This window comes from Miniopterus schreibersii (assembly GCF_964146895.1).
Source record: "Miniopterus schreibersii genome assembly, chromosome: 13".
Classification (NCBI taxonomy): domain Eukaryota; kingdom Metazoa; phylum Chordata; class Mammalia; order Chiroptera; family Miniopteridae; genus Miniopterus; species Miniopterus schreibersii.
The window spans coordinates 7,525,427-7,546,370 of NC_138113.1; the positions used below are offsets into that span (position 1 = coordinate 7,525,427).

Genomic DNA, 20,944 nt, shown 5'->3' on the forward strand with positions numbered 1-20,944 from the left:
AACAGAGAGGCATTATTAGTAAAAGTAACAATTCCCTCCAAAGTTGAAATGGGAAAGTAAGAAAATCATAAAAAACAAATGGTTGTTAAATAGGGCAAATTAGGCATCCCAGGTCACTAACCATTTTACTTTATAACATTTTTTTCTGTCTAATCTAAATTCCTCTTAAGAATTGACATTTTATTTTCTAAAATTATTAGTGAATATTCTTCTCAATTTTAATAGCATAAAGATACAACTCAATTTTACAGATAAGAAAATAGGCCAATACCACAACTTAGGCTTAGACTACCTAAAACTTTTTTTCTCAAATCAGATACAAAATGAATAGTAGGTATGAATGGCAGACTATAAGTAACAAGTATGGGAAAGCTCAAAACCAAAACCCACCCACCATACTCCAGCAGCACAGAATTTTGCCATAATATCTTGCTTAATATTTCAGGAAAAAACAGGCCAAAACTTAGTATTTCAGAAAAAAAACCCTGGTCACTATGACCTTCAAGACTTAAGGGTGTAAAATGTAGAATACAACAGAAAAAGGCAGCTGAACTAAGACAAAAGGCCGACTCTTGACTCTGAATAGGATTTTGAGCAAATCGTTTCATCTTCCAGGACTCAGTTTCCTTACTAAAGAAACTAAAGAGATGACCTTGTGGTTCCAACAAAAATAAACCAACAAAAAACTATTTGTAAAACCCCACTATGACAGCTCTCCAATTTGGTATCATCTCTGTAATACCAAATTGTTCCAGTTTAAATAAAAATTGTTCAACATTTATCAATGTTTTTCTACTGACTAGCTTCCTTAACTTTCCCCAATAAATTAACTAACATTGGACTAAATTTTAAGCAATGACTCTTTTTTTAAATCAATATCTTTCATGGTCTAAACTTTATTTTTACTTCCTTTCTAGACATAATCCTCACTCATAGTCTGTTTTCTTCTACAGAAATATTTTATAAGATCCTCTCCCTCACGAGAAATAACTTTTGTTTTGAGGAACCATGAGTTCATAGTATGTTCATGTATTAGTGCATTAAATAAATGGCAATAACTATTTTACCTGGCTTTCAATGCTAGTTGTTACACCTACGTAACTCTGCCCCCTATGTCAGGTACTTTACATTGGGATAAATTTGCTAACACATACAGAACATTTTACAAAGCAATTACTGAATTATAAGAATTATTTCCCAGGTATTTAGGTGAACTTACATTTTATTTAAAGATTAACCACTGTCCATACAACATTAGAAAAAATTTCAAATTCCTTTCCCTTTCAGGCATACCTAATTTTTCATGTGAATATTCCAAAGGTTTATTTATCATTCAGAATATATGGGGGGGCGAGGGGTGGAAGGGACTGAAAGAATGTTCTTTAAAATCAACCAATTTAAAAAAAAGGCAGCCTGTTATCCTTTCAGTTCTAGTCCCGTAATGTATATATTGATGATTTATCAGTTAATGTACATACTAATGATATGCATCATAGTGGCCATATGGCCACAGCTGTTAGTTTAAAATGTTTTACACTGTTCAAGTACAATACTGTGTCAAAAATAATTCATAAACAATTTAAATACATATTCCAAATTTAACAGAATAAAATTAAAATGCTAATAAATGTGAAGTTCATATTAATATGGAAAAGCATATCCTTTTATACAAAACAACTCTAAGATACAAAAAGTACAAGATACAATAGAAAAAAGTCATGCTATAAGTGGTGCTCTTTTACTGCTATAGTTAATGGTGTATTAACACTTCAATTATAAATGTATACTCTGAAGGATTTATAATCAACTCAAGTTTTAAATGCATGCCCTTGACTAAAACTTAGATTAGGGAACAGCAGAAGAGCAAAATCAGGATAAGGGTGTAAAACAAATTTATTTCCTGTCAAAAGAGGTTTACTGGTTTTGGATGCTTTTTTGCACTTAGAACAAATATAAATGCCACTTTTTAAGGGCCACTGTTAGTCTGCTTTTGATAACTAAAGGCAATGAATGTAAAAGTGTACTACCCACACGTACCTACACTCAGTTAACTGAGATTCCACGGTTCACGGTATCTCAAAGAAATGGCTCATTTTCAGGTACAGGCCCCAAACCATTTGACTACTGAAGTATAAAGTATAGGAAATCATTACAAAGAAACAACTTCCTAACACCACCTAATCTAGGACCAAAGGCTGCTGGAAGAAAATACTTATTTAATTGCCATAAAAAGACAACTAAAAAGCTACAATTTACAGAATTCTGAGCTTAAAGCTAACTTTTTGAAGTCTCTAGTATGTTCCCCACTTCCCAATTTCAGGAATGTTAAGTATTAGCACAAACTCACATAAAGGTCACAGATCCCGAGAGCTAATTAATTATGTTTCCTCATTTGCAACATTAAGAGTTAAATTGGGGATAGGAGATACAATACAGAGACAAAAAGAGGAAACTCTACAGAAAGGTGCTCAAGAGCAACCCCAAGAAGTCTGCCAGGAAAAAAAATCACAGATTAAACCTGAAATTCACTAAATTTTAGCAGGGAGGGAGAAGTTAGTTTAGACTACTGTATTATCAGAAAGGTAGCAGGAGAGTCTAACATTACTCTTTCAATGGAATGTACTATTTGACAGAATGTTTTGAAGAGTTGTTTTTTAAAAATGGCTCATAATCATTTACTAATATTCCTTATTAAAAAATTAAATCTTCCTCCAGATTAACACAAGGTACAAAGGGAAATAAAATAAACCAAAATTGGAAAAATGTCTACATCAGTCACATCAGCTAGTATTCATAATCCCTAAAGAGATACGCTTTTCTTCTTGAGAAAGTTAAAATCTTACTTAAAATCTTTGCAATCGGCATCCATTCCATTTGGCAAACCTCTGCCATTTACTTTAGCATCATCACCTCCTTGTTTAAGATCTCTGTTTTGGTCCTCCTCAAACGGAGAAGCCTTGCCTTTTTGATCTCCTTTCTCAGGTCCATCTGTTTCAGCATCTCTAGTGCCCTGAGGAAAAAGAATCTGTTTGATTCTGAGTATTTAATAGAACACACAAAAAAGGCACCATAAGGTGACCTAAAACTACACTATGGTGCATGTAAACAATAAAAACATTGAATCTTATTTTAATTTTGTAGTCAACTAATTTATCAAATGCCAAAAAATTGAGTACAAACCAGTGATTTATAACAGAAGGGCTAAGGCAACCTTAACTATAGCGGTGCTGGAAAAGCAGTAACACCACAAACGAGATTAAAATTATACTTAATGCACAGATGATTTTGTTTGGTTCCTTTCAGAACAAGCACTACCACAAATAAGCAATTTTATTCTTGCAAATTATGTATTGTAACTAATATGGCTTGATTTTTGTAACACAGTTAAGAAATATTGTTTCATGTATTTTAACAAGTGGCCAAGAGATGAAGACGAACACTAATAGCTATACAATTTCCTTTAGCTCTAGGAAGGGCCAGAAAACTAAACTGGTTTAAAGATAACCAAATGACCATTAAGCAATTGTTACATATTTCTTTATTCAAAATACTTACAAAAGTTCCCTTCCTAAAGCGAGAATCCAATTTATCAGCAGGAGAAGAACTTAGCACATATTCTACCATGCTCACACCAAGGCCTCCACTTTCTGATCGCGGGGACAGTATTGCATTTACTTCACTGTTTCCATGAAAACCCTGTCCAGATCTTCTCTGTACCATAATAGGCTGGGACATTGAATGGTCTGTTTGGAAGAAAGAATGCAATTACATATTTGTACTTTTAAGTTAACCGAATGTACTTACACAAATTGATATACTAAAGTAAGAAAAATCAGCATATTGTTTTAATGTTGTTATAATCTTTATAATCTATATTACAATCTATATTAGAAAAAAGTCTTAATTCTGTTGAAACTCACTGGCCTGGGCACATGTCTTGATAATAGACATTATCAATAGACATATAGAAAGAGCCATTTAGTAAAAAACAGGTAAAAGCCTATGTACAGTTTCTTTTCTTATATACGTCAACCAAAAAAGGTCAATGAAGAAACATTAATCTGAAGGCTCAGTTGCCTATAAAGATCTTATTTAAAAATTTAAGGTTCTCCAAATTGATGGTTGCCAGATGGGAGGAGGGCTGGGGAAGTGCCTGGAAAAGGTACAGAGATTAAGATGTAGAAATTGCCAGTTATAAAAACAGTCATAGGGAATGTAAAGCACAGCACAGGGAACACAATCAATAATAATTTAATAAGTGTGTATGTTGTTAGATGGGTACTAGGCTTATTGGAAAGATCACTTTGTAAGTTATATAAATGTCTAATCATTATGTTGTACCCCTAAAACTAATTAGTACTGTATGCCAACTATAATTGAAAAGTAAGTTCTTTTGGTGACTTATAGCAATTCAAAACAAAAACCTTTAGGGATAAATTCTACAATAAAGATAACTCCTCCTAAATTGGCAGAGGCACTTCTCAAGCTCATAGTTTTGCACTGGACAGATGCAAAACACATGGCTATACTGCTATAAACACAAACAATTAAGTTTGGAAAACCTAGTAGTAACACAGAATTTTTTATTCTTGGTGTAAAAACTAAGTATCGCTTAAAGGATATTTTAAAAAATCCCTTCTAAAGTTCTCCATTTATTTTTAAGAAAAAATTATTCATCTGGTACAAATATCCTTCCTAACTATTTCTGTGACAAAAGACAGTATTTAAGCTCTGATAGCAAATGGAATAAAAATATAATAAAACAGTTGAGGCAACATTCAGAGATTTGTCAAAAAAAAAAAAAAAAAAAAGAAAAAGTTTTTTAAAGGAACCAATAGGCTGTCAGCTACCTCTGGCTTTTTGTGAATATGTTCAATACTCAATATTAGCTCTAGTCCTTAAAGGGGTGAACTATCACAGAGGTACTCAGTCTCATTTCATTAACTGTAATACTTTTTAAATGATTGCTACTCATTTGCCCATTCATTTATCCAGTTCAAATACTGAGTTACGGTCCATCGTATGAAAGAACAAACAAGACAGTCCATGCCCTCAAAGAGATGATAGGCTTAATAGAAGGTAATCATAACAGAGTAGAAGTGCTTCAATAAAAACAATCCAATATATTATTAGAATAGAAGAAAGGGGTATCAATCCTTCTCAGTCTTAGTGAACCCCAAAAGGAAGGGCAAGAGTTAAAGCAAGCCCCCCTCCAAAAGGTAGTTGGTGGTGAAGAGCATTTTAGTTAAGAGAAACCAGCATGTTCAAAGATCTGGAAGTGCCAGAACAAAATGTAACTTCCAATCACAAGTAGTTTAGTTCAGCTGAGAAGGAGATATGACAGTCTCCTGTGGTCATGGAAATAATCTTATTAGAATGACAATTCCTCTAGAACAGGAATGTACCGGTCATAATTGTACATGCTTGGAATTCAAGTTTGTTCAGTAAATAAAATAATTCCATTCATTTCTCACGTCTCCTAGCAAAAACTAATATTCCTCTTCAAAATTTATCCCTACAACTAAAAAAGGTGGGAGAGAGAGTGGTATAAGGAATTAACTAAAATTATAAATCTGACACTAAGAAGAAATATCAGGAACATGTTGTGCTCAAGATGCTTTGCTTTGGAATGCTTTAAAAAATATTTGGGCCCTGGCAGGTGTGGCTCTGTTGGCTGAGCGTCATCCCATGCACTGAGAGGTCCCTGCTTCAATTCCTAGTCAGGGCTTTTGGTAAATAAAGTAATTAATCATTCAACCCCCCAAACAAAAATCAAAGCATGTGTATCAACCAAGATTTTAAGCACATGTGATTTCTAGCAAAGTAAGTGCCTTTTGTGGGGAAAATGTACCCCAGTCCAAATAACTGAATACTTTAAGAGTCCAATCTAATATATGTTAAAATCTGGCGGGGAAAAATTCCTTGAGGGCAAGGAACATATCTCATTTATTTGTTTAACAATATATTACCAGATTGGTTGCATTCAAAGAAATTCCCATTATTTTAAGGAAATTTTAGTCTAAATTAGTTACCAAAGCTTTCAATCTTTTTCTTAAATATGTTTTTTAATTGATTTTAGAGAGAAAGGGAGAGGGAGAGAGAGAAACATCGATCAGCTGCCTCCTGCATGCCCCCTACCGGGGATCAAGCCTGTAATCCAGCCATGTGCCCTGACCAGTAACAGAACAGGCAAACCTCTTGGCACATGGGAAGACCCTCAACTAAGGACTAAAAGGCCTGGTTGAAAGCCCACACCGGCCAGGCCTTTTGATCTTTTTCAATTTTAAATGTAGAGAATTAATTACCAGAGAACAGGCTGATGGGTTGAGGAGCTGGGTGAAAAAGGTGAAAGGATGGGGAACTACAAATTGGTAGTCCCAAAATGGTCCTGGGGATGTAGAATATAGTCAATTATGTTGTAATAATTATGTACAGTGCCAGTTGGGTACCAAAAGTATCGGGAGAACGACTTTGTAAAGTATAGGATTGTCTAGCTACTATGCTGTACACATAAATAAAATTAAAAACAAAAAAGTATTAATCACTAAAATTTTCTAGCATTTCCTAATTTTGGGGCTATTTTGGTTTAATAACAAAATTTTATACTATAAAGGACAATAAAATCTTTTTTTTTTTTAAATATATCTTTATTGATCTCAGAGAGCGGAAAGGAGGAGGAGAGAGAGAGATAGAAACATCAATGATGAGAGAGTCATTGATCGAGCCCACAACCCGGGCATGTGCCCTGACCGGGAATCGAACCCCAATCGCCTGGATCCTAGGTCGACGCTCAACCGCTGAGCCACGCCCGGCCCAGCAATAAAATCTTTTAATATATTTTATTTTAATATCTTTCAATGATTTGGAGAATAAGGAAGTACTTGGTAATTTACACTCAAAATGTAAGGTTATTTTGATAATTATCATTCACAAATTTGTTTTTATGTTATTTTGGTCATTTTGTATAGCTTTAGCAAGCTACATTAAACTCAGTTATAAAAAGAGAAAAGTTATTGGTAAAATACATGTTGATAGTACTATGTGTACACCTCTCACCTTTTACTAATCAGAAACATTTAAAAATATAATCAGTACTATTTTGAGAATATAACTATGTTCTTTAACTTACCAATAAATACTGTCACTCCTGTGAGTTATCCTCCTTACGTACCAGTTTTTTTCCTCTTAAAAGTTTCTTAGGCCCAAGTCTCTTTCCATTACTATGGATATCAAAAATATTCAGCCCTGCCCAACCGGTGTGGCTCAGTGGTTGACCACTGACCTACGGGTCTGGGAGATCACGGCTCAATTCCTGGTTGGGGGCACATGCCCAGGTTTCAGGCTCAGTCCCCAATGGGGGGCATGCAGGAGGCAGTAGATCAATGACTCATTATTGATGCTTCTCTCTCCCTCTCCCTCCCTCCCTCCCTCCCTCCCTCCCTCCCTCCCTCCCTCCCTCCCTCCCTCCCTCCCTCTCCTTTCCTCTTTCTGAAATCAATAAAGAACATACCCTCAGGTGAGGATTAAAAAATTTAAAAAACTCAAAGTCTGCTCCCTTTCTGGGAATTCAACCTTACTAAGGAAGTTTACTTCCTTTCTTGGTGTGGCTAATGTCTTATAAAGCTAGACTGAGATGCAATTAGATAAATCTGTCACTGTCCACTAATACAACCAAAATCTTCTGATTAATGTATCCTCTATTTTAATGAAAAGTCAGAATTTTATAATCAGATTTTCACCTCAAATAAAAACTTAGTAGAATCTTATTTTGACAAGCACTTCTAATCAATAAGTGGACCATTAGATAAGATTCAATTTACATCTGAAAATGTGCATTATGACTACTAAAATCTTCAACAAAGACATCACAAATTTTCTCCAACTATTGTCTGAGAGTAGGCAGGGTTTGTAAAAAATTCAAATAAATTCATAATTCTCATATACACCAAAAACTTACGAGAAGTTCCCCATGCAGTCTCTCTCCATTCATCATCCCCAAGAAATATGCCTTTTTGTCCATCTTTTGTTGAATCATCAGGTTCCCAAAACTTTTTGGTAGGCAAAAGCTATTTTGGAGGAGAAAAATATTACATTTAAATTTTATTCTAATTACAATGAGTATGTAGAGGGAAGCAAACTTACCACCAATATGTACAAGTTAGTTTCAACGCTAATGAAAATTCAGAGTGACCTATTACCTGATTTGTCTCAATAAAAAAAACCAACAAACTTCCTACTTATGTTTGAGTTCTGGCTCTAATAATTCTAGACCTAAACATTAAATCAAGGTCAACATCTGACTTCTTCTGATTTTCAACATTTTTCAAAACATGTAGTGGTTGAATGTCATGTGATTTTTCTTTATGAATTTTTCAAAAGACTTACTAAATTTCTGACTTAATATAGATAATACAATAAAAATATCTGCAGTGATAAAAATTTTTCCTTTACTTCCAAATACTGCCCTTGGTTCATCTCCTATCCAACAGCTTCCTTGATTGAAAATATTCTTTTCATTCCTACTACACTTAATCAATGGTGGTGAACTTCACAACTCCTCCTAGGTCTTGAATATTAGTAACCTATCAATTCCAAATCAGGAAGCTACAGACAGTGGAAGAGATACAGAGAAAAGATCCTCAAATACTTTTGAGATAACAATTTCGAAGTCCTGTGCTCTACCTACCCTATATTGCAACATACACAGCATATACAAGTTGTGTTCATACAACCATTCACTGATTACTCAAAATGTACATTTGGCCAATTCCTAATATACTTTACTATTCATCCAGGTCTCTCCTCTTTACCTTCCCTGACAATCAGGTGGTGGACTGGGGATATGTTTATTTTTGGGGGGGGACGACTGGTTTTCTGAGATGTGCTTTTGGCATTTTAAATAAATATTTGTAAGACCACCATCTGTCTCAGCCCAGTCTTTCAGTGCTCATAATTAAACCTGTATATACGTCTAACCCTACACATTAAATTATCTGTGTTTGCCTCCTTAAGGGCATGGAGACCTTATCTTCAGAGAGTTCAGAAGCATATAAATTATAATAAAATAAATTGTAAAACCGGAATTGTGTCTGAGAGATAAAACTGTGTGTTGGGGGGAGGGGTCAAAGTATGAGTGGAAGGTGAGGAAGACAAAGTAAATCATAAACAAAGGCACAACTTGAGAAGATGCACAGCATGTGGAACAGGGTGTGAGATACAGGAACAGGTACAGGAAGGTCAAAGCTGATGCTGGTAAAGATATCTAGGTTAGATTATGAGGAACCTTAAAGACATGCTAAAGAAACTGCATATTACATGGAAGCCAAAGAGAATCAAAGAGGCTGGCAAGAATGACACTATTTTAGAAAACAAGTTTTAAGTTGTAAGAATGAATATTCTAGACTAGAAGCAAGGAGATCAGTTTAGGAGAATTACAACAGGGTGAAGATGACAAGAACGGAAATGGTACTGTCAGAAGGAACTGAGAAAATAAAATGGATCCGAGGAACATTTAGGAGAGTCAATAAAATATGAATGCAAATGGGGAGGGGGGGGTGATAAAAAGGAAAAAACTTTAAAATTTGGTTAACAAGGTACATGGTTGTACTACTGACCAAAACAAAACAAAAAACACAGGAGAAGCTGCTTTGAAGAGTGGGAAAAATTCAGTTTGAGAATGTTCCTAATCTACAGATCTTTTTTTATTTTTAATTTTAAAGGAAACCAACTTCTGCTATTTAAAAAAATTTTTGTGCATGTTCAGATGTTTCTGGGTTACAAATAATATATATTTAAAACTTAGACATTTTAAACAATAATCTGCCCTAACCAGTATAGCAGTAAAATACAATCTGTTCCTTCAATTAAAGAAAATCTCATTACAAAAGTTACATGTAAATATGGAAACAAAAAACAAAGGTGGTAATACAATACTAAAATATTGTACTTAATGTATTTAAATTGAACATTTATTCATAGCAAACCCCAAGTTAATCCCTTAAAAATACTGTATAAATAAGCCACTTCACAAAGAAAATGGCAAATGATCAGAGAGTAAATGCTTTTATCTCATACTTCATGAAGAAAAATGTTTCAATATCAAAATAAGAAAATAAGGAATTGAAAATAAAGTTAAAACAACTTAACAGAAGCATTTATCACAGACATAGATGCGGCTAAAAGAAACTTATCTTTGGAGCTATTAGAACAGCATCTCTTTAAGGAGACTATTAAAAAGACTACTGGTATAAGGTTCAGTGCAGTGCTTTAGTAATATAGATCACTGCTTTAAAACGCCAACTGCACAACTAGGGGAAAAAACCTATGTCAAGCACTAATCCAGTGTGCCTACTTTTTGCCAAGGTCTGTGCTATGAACAGCTCTTCATTTTACAAACATTTCTAAGTTACCACGCATAGGAAAACAATTTAGTAGTTAATAATACTTCTAGCAAATGCCTTTACCAACATTCTAGAAACAGCTCTGACAGTTTAGACACTGATTTCATACTTTTAGAGAAACTATTAGCTTGTGACCAAAAATAAGTTAAAAGGGCTAAATACAGAGAAAGGCAACAATGCAGGACATACCAGTTTAAAAAAAAAGATTAAGTGGTACATTGGTTGGAAATGCAATAAAAATAGAGATTTGCCCCTGGAGACTCTTTTACTATAGTAGCACATTACAGAAAACAAGGGCTAAGAGATCTTAAAGATCTGTAAAATACATGATCCCATACCACTTTGTGTTAGTTCTCTAATTCACAAAGGCTCTAAATCTAAACCAAAGCCAGGCAACTCAGTATTTCTTGTCAACCTGCTCCTCTGTCCCTCCAACTCAGAAATAATTGAATAGAAATACAAATTCATCCCCCCATGGTCCTCCATTTTATCAGTTCTTTTCTTTAAGAAGCATTTATAGCTTGCCCTCTCCATCTCCAAAGAAATCAGTCAACACCCTAGCCAACTGTCTCAAAAAAATTCACTCTTGCTTATGAGGTGCACTTAAACTTCAGACTTGTTATATAAAATCACCAAACCAACCAAATTAACATAAGCCAAAGGATTAAAAGGACTTAAAGGCTATGTGTCTACATTTTGGTGTTTTAAATTAAGGTGTTCATTTAACATCCAATCTGGAACAGTTTTGAGAAAGGAGGTACTAACAATTTTGTCATGAAAACACATATGTAGCTGGACTGTCTGGGCAAATTAGAATGTAAGGTGACTATAATAGAAGCCCACAAAAGATAGGCACATATGTTAACAACTAAGTGTGCAGAGAACAAAAGACACAAAGTAATTCCCTAGAACCCCAGAATGGTGCTTTCCCAGACTTTAATCTTTTGTTAGTAAAAGATATCAATACTTCTTAATTTTTTCAAATCATATCACTTCCCCAAATCTTCTCCATTCTTAATATCCCTAGTAAACATTATTATATGTTGTTACTTACAATGTGAAGCACTACTGTAAATAGTCAAGGCACTCATGAGTTCAAACTGCCATTAAGGATTAATGGTCTTGGGCCAGTTAATTAATTAACCATGTTGAGCTTCAGTTTCCTCACCGATAAAGAATAAAAAAACTACTGTCAGAGTTTCTGAGGCTAGAATAAAATAACATAACCGCTTAGAACAGCATCTAGCACATAGTAGGCACATAAATATTAGGTATCAAAGTGTGAATCCTTTAATGCTGGATGAGGCAAAAGTGGGTTTACAGTTGCAAGTACGTGAAACAGTTTATTCTTGTATTATTATTAATTATTGCATTATTTTCCATACGAACTGTAAACCTATTTTTGTCCCATCCTGTATATAGCTAGTAGATGGCAACATTAAGATTTAAACCATCTGTTTAATTCTAAGGGCTACTGTCTTTACATTCAACTACCACAGAAGACAGTTCTTTTCAACCATAGTGCAATTCATCAAGTTTCTAAAAATTCCAGTAATAGGCTACCACTAGATATAAAGAATAAAACAATTTAAGATACTATGATATTCAGCCCACAAGTCGGTATTCATTACAGTGGATAAAGTTTAAGATAAAATTAAGGTAGGAATTTATGCAGACAAAACTACGCTCGGGTGTTTTAAGTACTGTTTGAAATAGTTGGTTTCCATTATACATATTTCATATATATAATAAAATAATAGATATGTGCTTCTGCGGTATAGTTTGAAAACACTATATGGATTAGCTCTGCTCTTTTTAAGCCACATGACATAATGCAATTAGGTAGATCTTTTGACAAAAATGTGTTATGGGAAAACATGGAAAGAATGAGTTTATGAATGGATGAATACAAATCTGTTTCTATTTCTGAATGAACAACTAGAAGAGACCGCCCAGAGACAGATCATGATGGGCATGATCTACAAAAACAACTACATATGCAAATAGGTCTATATGTAATGCAGTGCTTTATACATCAGAGATTTACAACAGCTTAAGACATAATAAGGACAACTTAATTTTTTAAAGAAAAAGTCAAGGATAGGCCAATCCATTAAAAAAGGATGTCATGTTAAAAAAATAAACAAACAATTTTAGAAAAGTCAAGAACCAGAAATTCAAGGCTGCTTTTATTTATTAAAATGAATGAATTCTGGGATAAAACAAAAACAAAAAACCTCACCTGTCAGGAAAGGAGGAGAAGACTGGTGAGAGAGAGACAGGCAAAGAAGGAAATCCCAGAAGGTTCCCTGCTGCCTGTGAGATGAGGAAAGATAGAAAGGCTTGTGGGAGACAGAACCCAGAGACAGAAACCTCAGTAGGTTTCTTAGCTATCTCTTGGAGGTAACAGAATTAGTTGGTAAACTGTTAAGAAAAAAACTTAATTAGTGAGTAACAGCTTATTTAAAAATACATTTTCACTAGATGGTCACAGAAGTGCTGACCTGCTGCTATCCGCCAAAAATGCAGGCAGTCTAAACCCAGCTACTTTTACTCTGCATTTCTGACATTTCCATTAAGAAGCCTAGATTTAAGCTTAGATCATTTAACATACTATTCATCCCAGCTTCTCTTTTTTCCAAAAACCTCAAATATCCCTCCTCCATCACCAACTAACTAAACTACTAAACTCTTTCAACTACTGTTTCTGATCATGACATTTTTTAAACTGTGAAGATGTCTTTAGATTTACAGATACTATTTAGAAAAGGAGGAAAAAAAGAGCCAAATTGTAAATATGTATACAATATAGACTCGGGAAGTAAAGTGCTGGGGGGGTCCCCAAATAGAATTAAGGTAAGATGTGACTTTACCTGCTTTAAAAAAAAATTATTAAGCTCAAGTTTGTCACAGACTAGGCTGAAATATTGTTCAAACCTGCTTTTAAGATACGTTATTCTGATTTCTAAAGACCAAAGAAAACCAGCAGCAGGGAAAAAACAAAAGCCCTTTTCAACTGCTTCTTTTTATTTGCCCACAGGGTAAATAATGTCTAAGCAGACTCCACTGCATTGTAGTGAACCTGTAGTTCTAACTAAAAAATTATTCCCTCTCTAATTTTTCTTAGGGCCCAGAATTTTACGTTATGCACTGAACTAACAAGTTTACTTTGGCAATACTTATGCTTAAGCACCTTAACTCACCCTTAAATCAGTCCTCTGAAAATGACAAACTCTTTGGAAAACGCTGTTCTGGAGAAGGGGAGGGTTAGCTAGCTGCAGGGTGCCCTCTTGTGGTCCAGAGGAGTGACTGGACTCTTTTTCTGCATCTGAAGAGCACAGCATTGGATGGAGTGAGTCTCATGAAGGTTTCTAATCTACTAAAGTAAAATAATCTCCAGGAGCAAGCAATTAATTACACATCTTAGGTCTGTTCACCATTATTTTCTTTTATCAAAGTCCACACTATGTTAGTACTATAGAACATGACAAAATAAAGATGTGACCACAAGGGTTTTCATCACCAATTAAAATTTTCTAAATATTTATCAGGTATATGGAAAACTAAGTATTTTTGATGCCTTAAATTATACAATGATGAGGTTAAACGGGATGCCCCAACAAGTCACAGATTAATAGGACTGATAAAAAGCATTAAAAAATTGAGAGTGCCCACTGATTGTGTGCTAGTCATTTGAAGCTATCAATCTACTAAGGAGACTAATATAAAACAATAAACTGTAACCAGTATTATAGTAAAGTATACATAAAGATCTATAAGAAGTCAGATGAGGAAGTCTACTTCCACTGCAGATAGCAATGGGACAGCAGATAAGCATCTTTTTCAATAGAGTCTTGTAGAGAATTAGAAGTTTTTTAAGCAAACAGTGAACAAGGAGAGATTTTTGGAAGAGACTAGTGAACATAAGTACGGCTAAGCAAACAGCATACATATATAAAACAGAAGGACAAGAATCAAGAAGGCTCTTTTCTGAGCAAAGTAGTTATGATTCATTACAAAATATATTATTTAACCAAGCCAATCAAATCAACTAGACGCAAATCTCACCAAAAAAAAAAAAAAAAAAAAGCTGCAAATTACAACTACATAATTGTATAATGTGAGATTTAAAAAACGTGCACCATTAACCACGATTTTCAAGAATTATGGTTAAAAAAGTCTCAATGGCTCAAATAATCAAGTATATGTTCTTAGCATTCATAAATATTTACCTCTCCCATTCCCCGAGATTCTAATGCAAGAGCTTGAAAATCATGATTCATTTCATCCACAGATCAAACCTGTTGAATAACAAAAACAGAAATTAGTAGAAAGAAAAATTTAAACAACAGACTTCATCAACTATTTTTATACAATATTGAAGTTACTACCGATGTTAGTGTAAGCTGAGATGGGCAAGAAAAGATTTCTCTATGACGACAGGTTTTCCTAAACAGAGCACATCACAGCAATCTACATTAAAAATTGTGTGCCAGCCTAGCAGATGTGGCTCAGTGGTTGAGCGCTGAACCATGCACCAAGAGATTGCTAGTTCAATTTCCAGTCAGGGCACATGCCCTGGTTTTGGGCTTGATCCCCAGTGGGGGGCGTGCAGAAGAAAGGCAATCTATGATGCTGTTTCTCTCTCTCTCTCCCTCAAATCAATAAAAACATATTAAAAAAAAATTTGTGCGCCAAAAGAAACCCATTTCTTGAGCAAAATAATAGATGGAAAGTAAAGAACAGGGAGGAAGTGAGCTAAAGTACTAAAATGTAATTACCCTGTTTTTTTTTGTTGTAGTTCCTATTAAATTATTTTGCATTACATCTTTCAGTTAAGATTTTTCAGAATTTTTCAGCATTTTATTATTTGTAAATCTTATAGCAATAATGAAAAAATTTCACTGAAATTACTTAAGTGATGATACAATTCAAAGCAAGACATAAATTAATCAGCTGTGAGTAATTATAATGTTGTTTCCTTAAGAATAATTCCTTTCCCTTCTCCTCAAACTAAAACATGTATTTCTATTTTTTCCATTTCTAACAAAACAGTTGAAATTGTTTACCTTTCATAGGACAATTAAGGTGCTGTTAAATCAAAGGTTCTTTGCTTCCTAGTGTTAAATATTGCTGGAGAAAAGCACTTAAGCCTAAAACAAATTCACAGCCCTCAAAGTTTTGGGCCTTACAATATAATTCTGTTATTTTCTCCAGTCAGTACTCTCTCTAAAATCCCACAGCATTTTGAGTTACAAAGCACCTCTTCCTTCCTGGAATACTGTTCTCTGTTGCTACTTTGTTCCTTCTGATAATTCTTTTTTACTTTCCTATGTGTCTAGTTGCTTCTTCTCAAATTTCTTCACAGACTCCTATTTGTCACCTCAACTCTTAAATAAATGCTGGTACTCCTCAGTATTCTATCCAAAGTACTGTCTTCTCTTCCCTTTTTCTTGACCAACTTTTCCACTAATTGCTTTGAGAAATATATGTATATTCTTAGTACCCTCACTTGCATATTCATATTTATAAACCAAATCTCTCTCCTCTTCAAAATTTCCAACTATCTTTGGTTTCAATAAAAATATACTCTACCAAAAACAAAATCAGACTAGGAGAAAAATATTCACAGATCACATACTCAAAACAGGACCTGTATCCAGAATATATGAAAAACTTTCTAAAAATAAGAACAACCCAATTTAAAAATGGGTAAAAGAGCCCAGCCGGGCGTGGCTCAGTGGTTGAGCATTGACCTAGGATCCAGATCCGAGGTTCAATTCCTGGTCAGGGCACATGCCCAGGTTGTGGGCTCGATCCCCAGTCAGGGGCGTGCAGGAGCCAGCCGATCAACGACAACTCTCTCATCATTGATGTTTCTCTCTCTCTCTCAGAAATCAATAACGATATATATTTTTTAAAAAGGCAAAATATCTGAATAGATACTACATCAAAGATATGTGGCAGCAAATAACTATTCTTTTAACTTACTAGAAAAGCTGGTTCATTAACAGTTCTCAAAAAAAAAATCAACATTTCATTCATCCTTCCATTAGTTCAGTAAGCTTTTACTGGGTATCTTCAATGCATAAGATTTTTTATTTTATTTTATTTGGGGCGAGGAGAGAGGAACGGAGAGGGGGAGAGAAAGAAACATTCATGTGAGAGGGAAACATCAACTGGCTGCCTCCTGCACGCCCCCTACTGGGGACTAAGCCCACAACCTGGGCATGCCCTGGCTAGGAATCAAACTGGCAACCCTTTATTGCACGGTATGATGCCCAACCTAGCCACACCAGTCAGGGTAATGTGTAAGATTTTATAAAGAAAACATTGAGTTAAAAGATGATCACTGTTCTCAAAGAGTTTAAATTATTCTGTATGTTTTCTGGTAATTGAAGGAGTAGCTCCTATCAGACTAAACCCTCCTATAGATAACGATAAACTCTGGACAAAGTACACCAAAATTAAAATATGATTTAAAATTAATTAAACAACTAAAATTCCTATAAGTAACCTAGTGTTAAAGGCTTGAAGGTTCAAGGGACAGAGTTTGGGACAAGCTGGAAACTAAGAAGGGAAGTTAAAATGAGGCAACCAAATTCTGCTCAGATGTTTTAAATTATGATTTTTTTACCAATTTCAGAGAGAGGAAGGAGAGGGATAGATAGAAACATCAATGATGAGAGAGAGTCATTGATCGGCTGCCTCCTGCACCACCCCCCTACCCTTGGAGATCAAGCCCACAATCTAGGCATGTGCGTCTTGACTGGACATCAAACCGTGACCTCCTGGTTCATGGGTTGATGCTCAACCATTAAACCACACTGGTTGGGCTCTGCTCAGATTTTTAGACAATTCCTGAACTACATGAGTAGGATAGATTTCAAGCAGCCCAATTAAGGAGGAAAGAACTAAGCAAAATGTTTGCTGCTGACCACAACAAAAGTCACAGTTTGAGTCCCATGAAAACAAAAAGCCAATACTCTCCATAGACTCTAGAGCATCTTCAATGTAAACATATGTCTAGAACACAATCCAAAATTATTAGACATAAAAAAACAATAAAAAAATTACTAGACATATGTAGAAATAGGAAAACTCAATTAATAAAGACCAACACCAAGATGACCCAGAGGCTAGAATTAGCAAAGATCTTAAAGCAACTGCTATAACTGTGTTCAAAGATAAAAGAAAAAAAAATGCTCCTAATGAAAGAAAAAATACAAAATTTCAGCAAAGTGCAACTATAAAAATAACCAAAAGGAAATCCTAAAATTGAAAAAAATCTTTTAAAAAATTTCACTGGATGCACTTAACAGCAGATTGGAGATAAAGGGTCCGTGAATTTGAAGACAAATCAATAGAGATTTCCAATCTGAAGAAAGAAAAAAAAAAAGAAGAGAATGAGGCAGAAAAATTATTTGAAGAAACAACCACCACAAATTCCCCCAAATTTCATGAAAGCAAAATTCACAGATTCAAGATATTCAGTGAACCCCAGGCAAGATAACTAGGAAAATAATAATAACCCATAATGTACATCCTAACAAAAATGCTGAAAACCATGAAAGCAGCCAGCGGAAAAAACAGTATTACCTAAAGGGGAACATGCTGCAAATGACCGCTGACTTTGCAGCAGAAACAATGGGGACCAGAATAGAAGGAACCAGACTTTAAAGTGCTAAAAGAAGAAAAAAAGGCCAAACTATAATTTTATCTGTTGGAATCACCTTCAAGAATAAAGGCTAAAACAAAGGCATTTTTAGGTAAAAAGAAAATTCATTACAACAGACTTCCACCTCAAGAAATGCTTTAAAAGAAATTCTTCAGGCTAAAGGGAAATGATACCAAATGGAAATTCAGATGATCAGGAAGGAATGAAGAGCACCGAAGATGGAAGAATGTGCATAAGTACAAAGGACTATTTTTTTCCTCTTAATTTCTTCAAAATACATAAGCCCATTTAAAGCAAAAAAAATCAACACTGTATTATGGATTTTATAATATTTGTAATTGAGCTAATTTACATGCACATTCAATATCCACTATAATAAATATTTCTAGCCATACCATCATGACACTGGGTTTTAAAGCAAAACTTAGTTTGACATCTTTCATTTCTAAATGTTTCTTTAAAATTTCCTAAATTTGGACCAAGTACACTCATTACTCTATTAGGTCTTCACAGGATTTCATGTTGCTCCTGACTCTATGCCCTTTATATTATTTTTTCTTAGATTTACATTTGTGATTTCATTTTCTCTTAAATCTTATATTGATAACTCTTATATTTTCTACATCTCCCATTCCATTATAACCTCAACTTCTTCCAAGTATTAATGTTTCCCAAATCTAATGGCGAATCATATGAAAGCTTCAGCATACTACTAACGTTATTAGGAATCACCTAACGTTTATACAGCTTTCTAATTTCTTAAGAATGCTATAAATTTAGCCCTGGCCCATGTGGCTCAGTTGGTTGAGCATTGTCCCATGCACCAAAAGGTCACAGGTTCTATTCCCATCAAGGCACATGCCTGGGTTTTGGGCTCAATCTCCAATACGGGGTGTGCAGGAGGCAGCCTATTGATGTTTCGCTCTCCCTCTCTCTTCCCCTCTCTAAAAACCAATAAAAAATTTCAAAAATAAAGAAATTACAAACTGGTATTTTCTGAGGCTCTTCAGGTGCTCAGTGTTTGTCTTGTTAGTATTTCAGCCTCCTGCCTTGCTGTCAGGTTAAATATCACTTGACTTAAAAGTAAAGGTACCAGTTCTAACACTCCTAATTAGGTTACATTTAATTTGCAGTCATCTGTAACCTCAGATATCCAAGTATGGTAGACTTGTAAGAGTAAACAGGCTCTAAGAAGGAAACTACCTCTAACAAACACAAAAACACATTCTAAAGTTACAATCTTTTAGGAAACCAATTTGGCATCACATATATAAATACATCTATCTCTTGAATCAGTCTCCCCAACTTTGGGAATCAATCCTAAAAATAAAACCTAAATATAACAATGCTTTATGTACAAAGATATTTGTAGTAGTGTTGCTTGCAATCCTGAAATTATGAACTGCATAAGTGTCCCACAATAGGTAATATAGCACTACTATAAAAAGAGCATCATGTAGCTATTTAAAACTATTTGAATTTGTAAGTACAAAAATGCCTGTAATGTTAAGAAATACTGAAAGGAAACAAAACAAAATCCATAGCCCTTACGTGATCAGAGTACACCAATTTTTTCTTCTATTTATCTGAATTTTTTATCTTTCTACAACAAATGTGTGAAACTGATGAATGAGAGGAGGGTGATTTTTATTTAAAAAAAAGAAAGAGTAGACGACTTAATTTTCTCACCCTGGCTGAGTAGCTCAGTTGGTTAGAGTGTCATCCCCATACACCAAGGTTGCGGGTTTGATCCCCGGTCAAGGCACATACAAGAATCAACTAACGAATGAATAAATGGAACAATAATAATCAATGTCTGTCTCTGTCTCTCCCTCCTTTCCTCTCTCTCTATAAAATCAATTAATAAAAAAGCATAACTTAAAGAAATTTTTTCTCAAGAGTAAAGCACTGAAACTTTACTAAAGCTCTTTTTTGCTTACTTCCAGGTTTTCACCTGTGGTTCAAATAGATGAGGTCATAAATTGAACCTCTGGATAAATGTGAGAGGTCTCTTACCACTATGGATCAATTCTTTCATTTGCCCAGTGCAGGGGTCAATAAATATTTTCTATAAAGAGCTAGACAGCAAACATTTTAGGCTTTGTTGGTCTCTGTTGCAGCTTCTCAATTTTGCATTTTTAGCACAAAAACAACCATAAACAATAAAGAAATAAAAGAGCATGGATGTGTCCTAATGAAACATTATTTATCAACAGTAAAAATTTGAATTTCATATATTTTTCACATGTCACAAAATTCTTCTTCTTCTCATTTTCCCCCATTTAAAAACCTAAAAATCAATCTTAGTAGGCCAAATAAAAATGGGTAGTGGGCCAGATCTGGCCTGTAGGTCATAGTTTGCTGACCTCACCTACAGTGCATTTCCTTTCTTGACTGCTTCACAAAAAAAGGGGCAGACAATCCACTCTCAAATATGAGGAAAGCGAAAGTTAAGTATCAGGGCTTTGTTTTCAACTTTTTCAATTGTATTATCTACACACACTTTTAAAAATAAGGAAGGTGATTTAAATTTCTTTAAGTGGCCAAGCAGGTTACAGGGAAAAGACTTTAAAACAAACAAACAAGAAAATCACACACAAGACTCAAAATTAGCCTCTCATTTTAGGATAGTGTCTTTCAATCGGTATGCCAACAAGAATTTTTAAAACATGCAATACCTACCCAGCCAGCATCGCTCTGTGGTTGAGCGTCAACCTATGAGCCAGGAGATCACCAATTCCTGGTCAGGGCACGTGCTAAGGTTTCGGGCTCGATCCCCAGTGGTGGGGGGTGCAGGAGGCAGCCGATCAGTGACTCTCACCATTGATGTTTCTCTCTCTCTCCCTCTCCTTTCCTCTCTCTGAAA

At 34.7% G+C, this 20,944-nt stretch overlaps 1 protein-coding gene across 13 annotated transcripts in view; it reads right to left on the bottom strand.

Annotated features, from left to right (window-relative positions):
- The window catches only part of PUM2 (pumilio RNA binding family member 2), a 76,427-nt gene that overhangs the window by 43,256 nt on the left and 12,227 nt on the right, over positions 1-20,944 (bottom strand). For 7 of the 13 annotated variants that reach the window (XM_081156342.1, XM_081156347.1, XM_081156341.1 and 4 more), the window contains exons 2-5: positions 14,633-14,701; positions 7,958-8,066; positions 3,556-3,743; positions 2,844-3,010 (exon numbers count right to left, since the gene is read on the bottom strand). In XM_081156342.1, coding sequence (XP_081012468.1) covers positions 2,844-3,010; positions 3,556-3,743; positions 7,958-8,066; positions 14,633-14,683 — 515 coding nt within the window. In that variant the 5' untranslated portion in view covers positions 14,684-14,701. Of the gene's footprint in view, positions 1-2,843; positions 3,011-3,555; positions 3,744-7,957; positions 8,067-13,603; positions 13,736-14,632; positions 14,702-19,767; positions 19,858-20,760; positions 20,855-20,944 lie in introns of those variants that run through there. The other 6 variants (XM_081156339.1, XM_081156350.1, XM_081156343.1 and 3 more) reach the window with 3 other exon arrangements.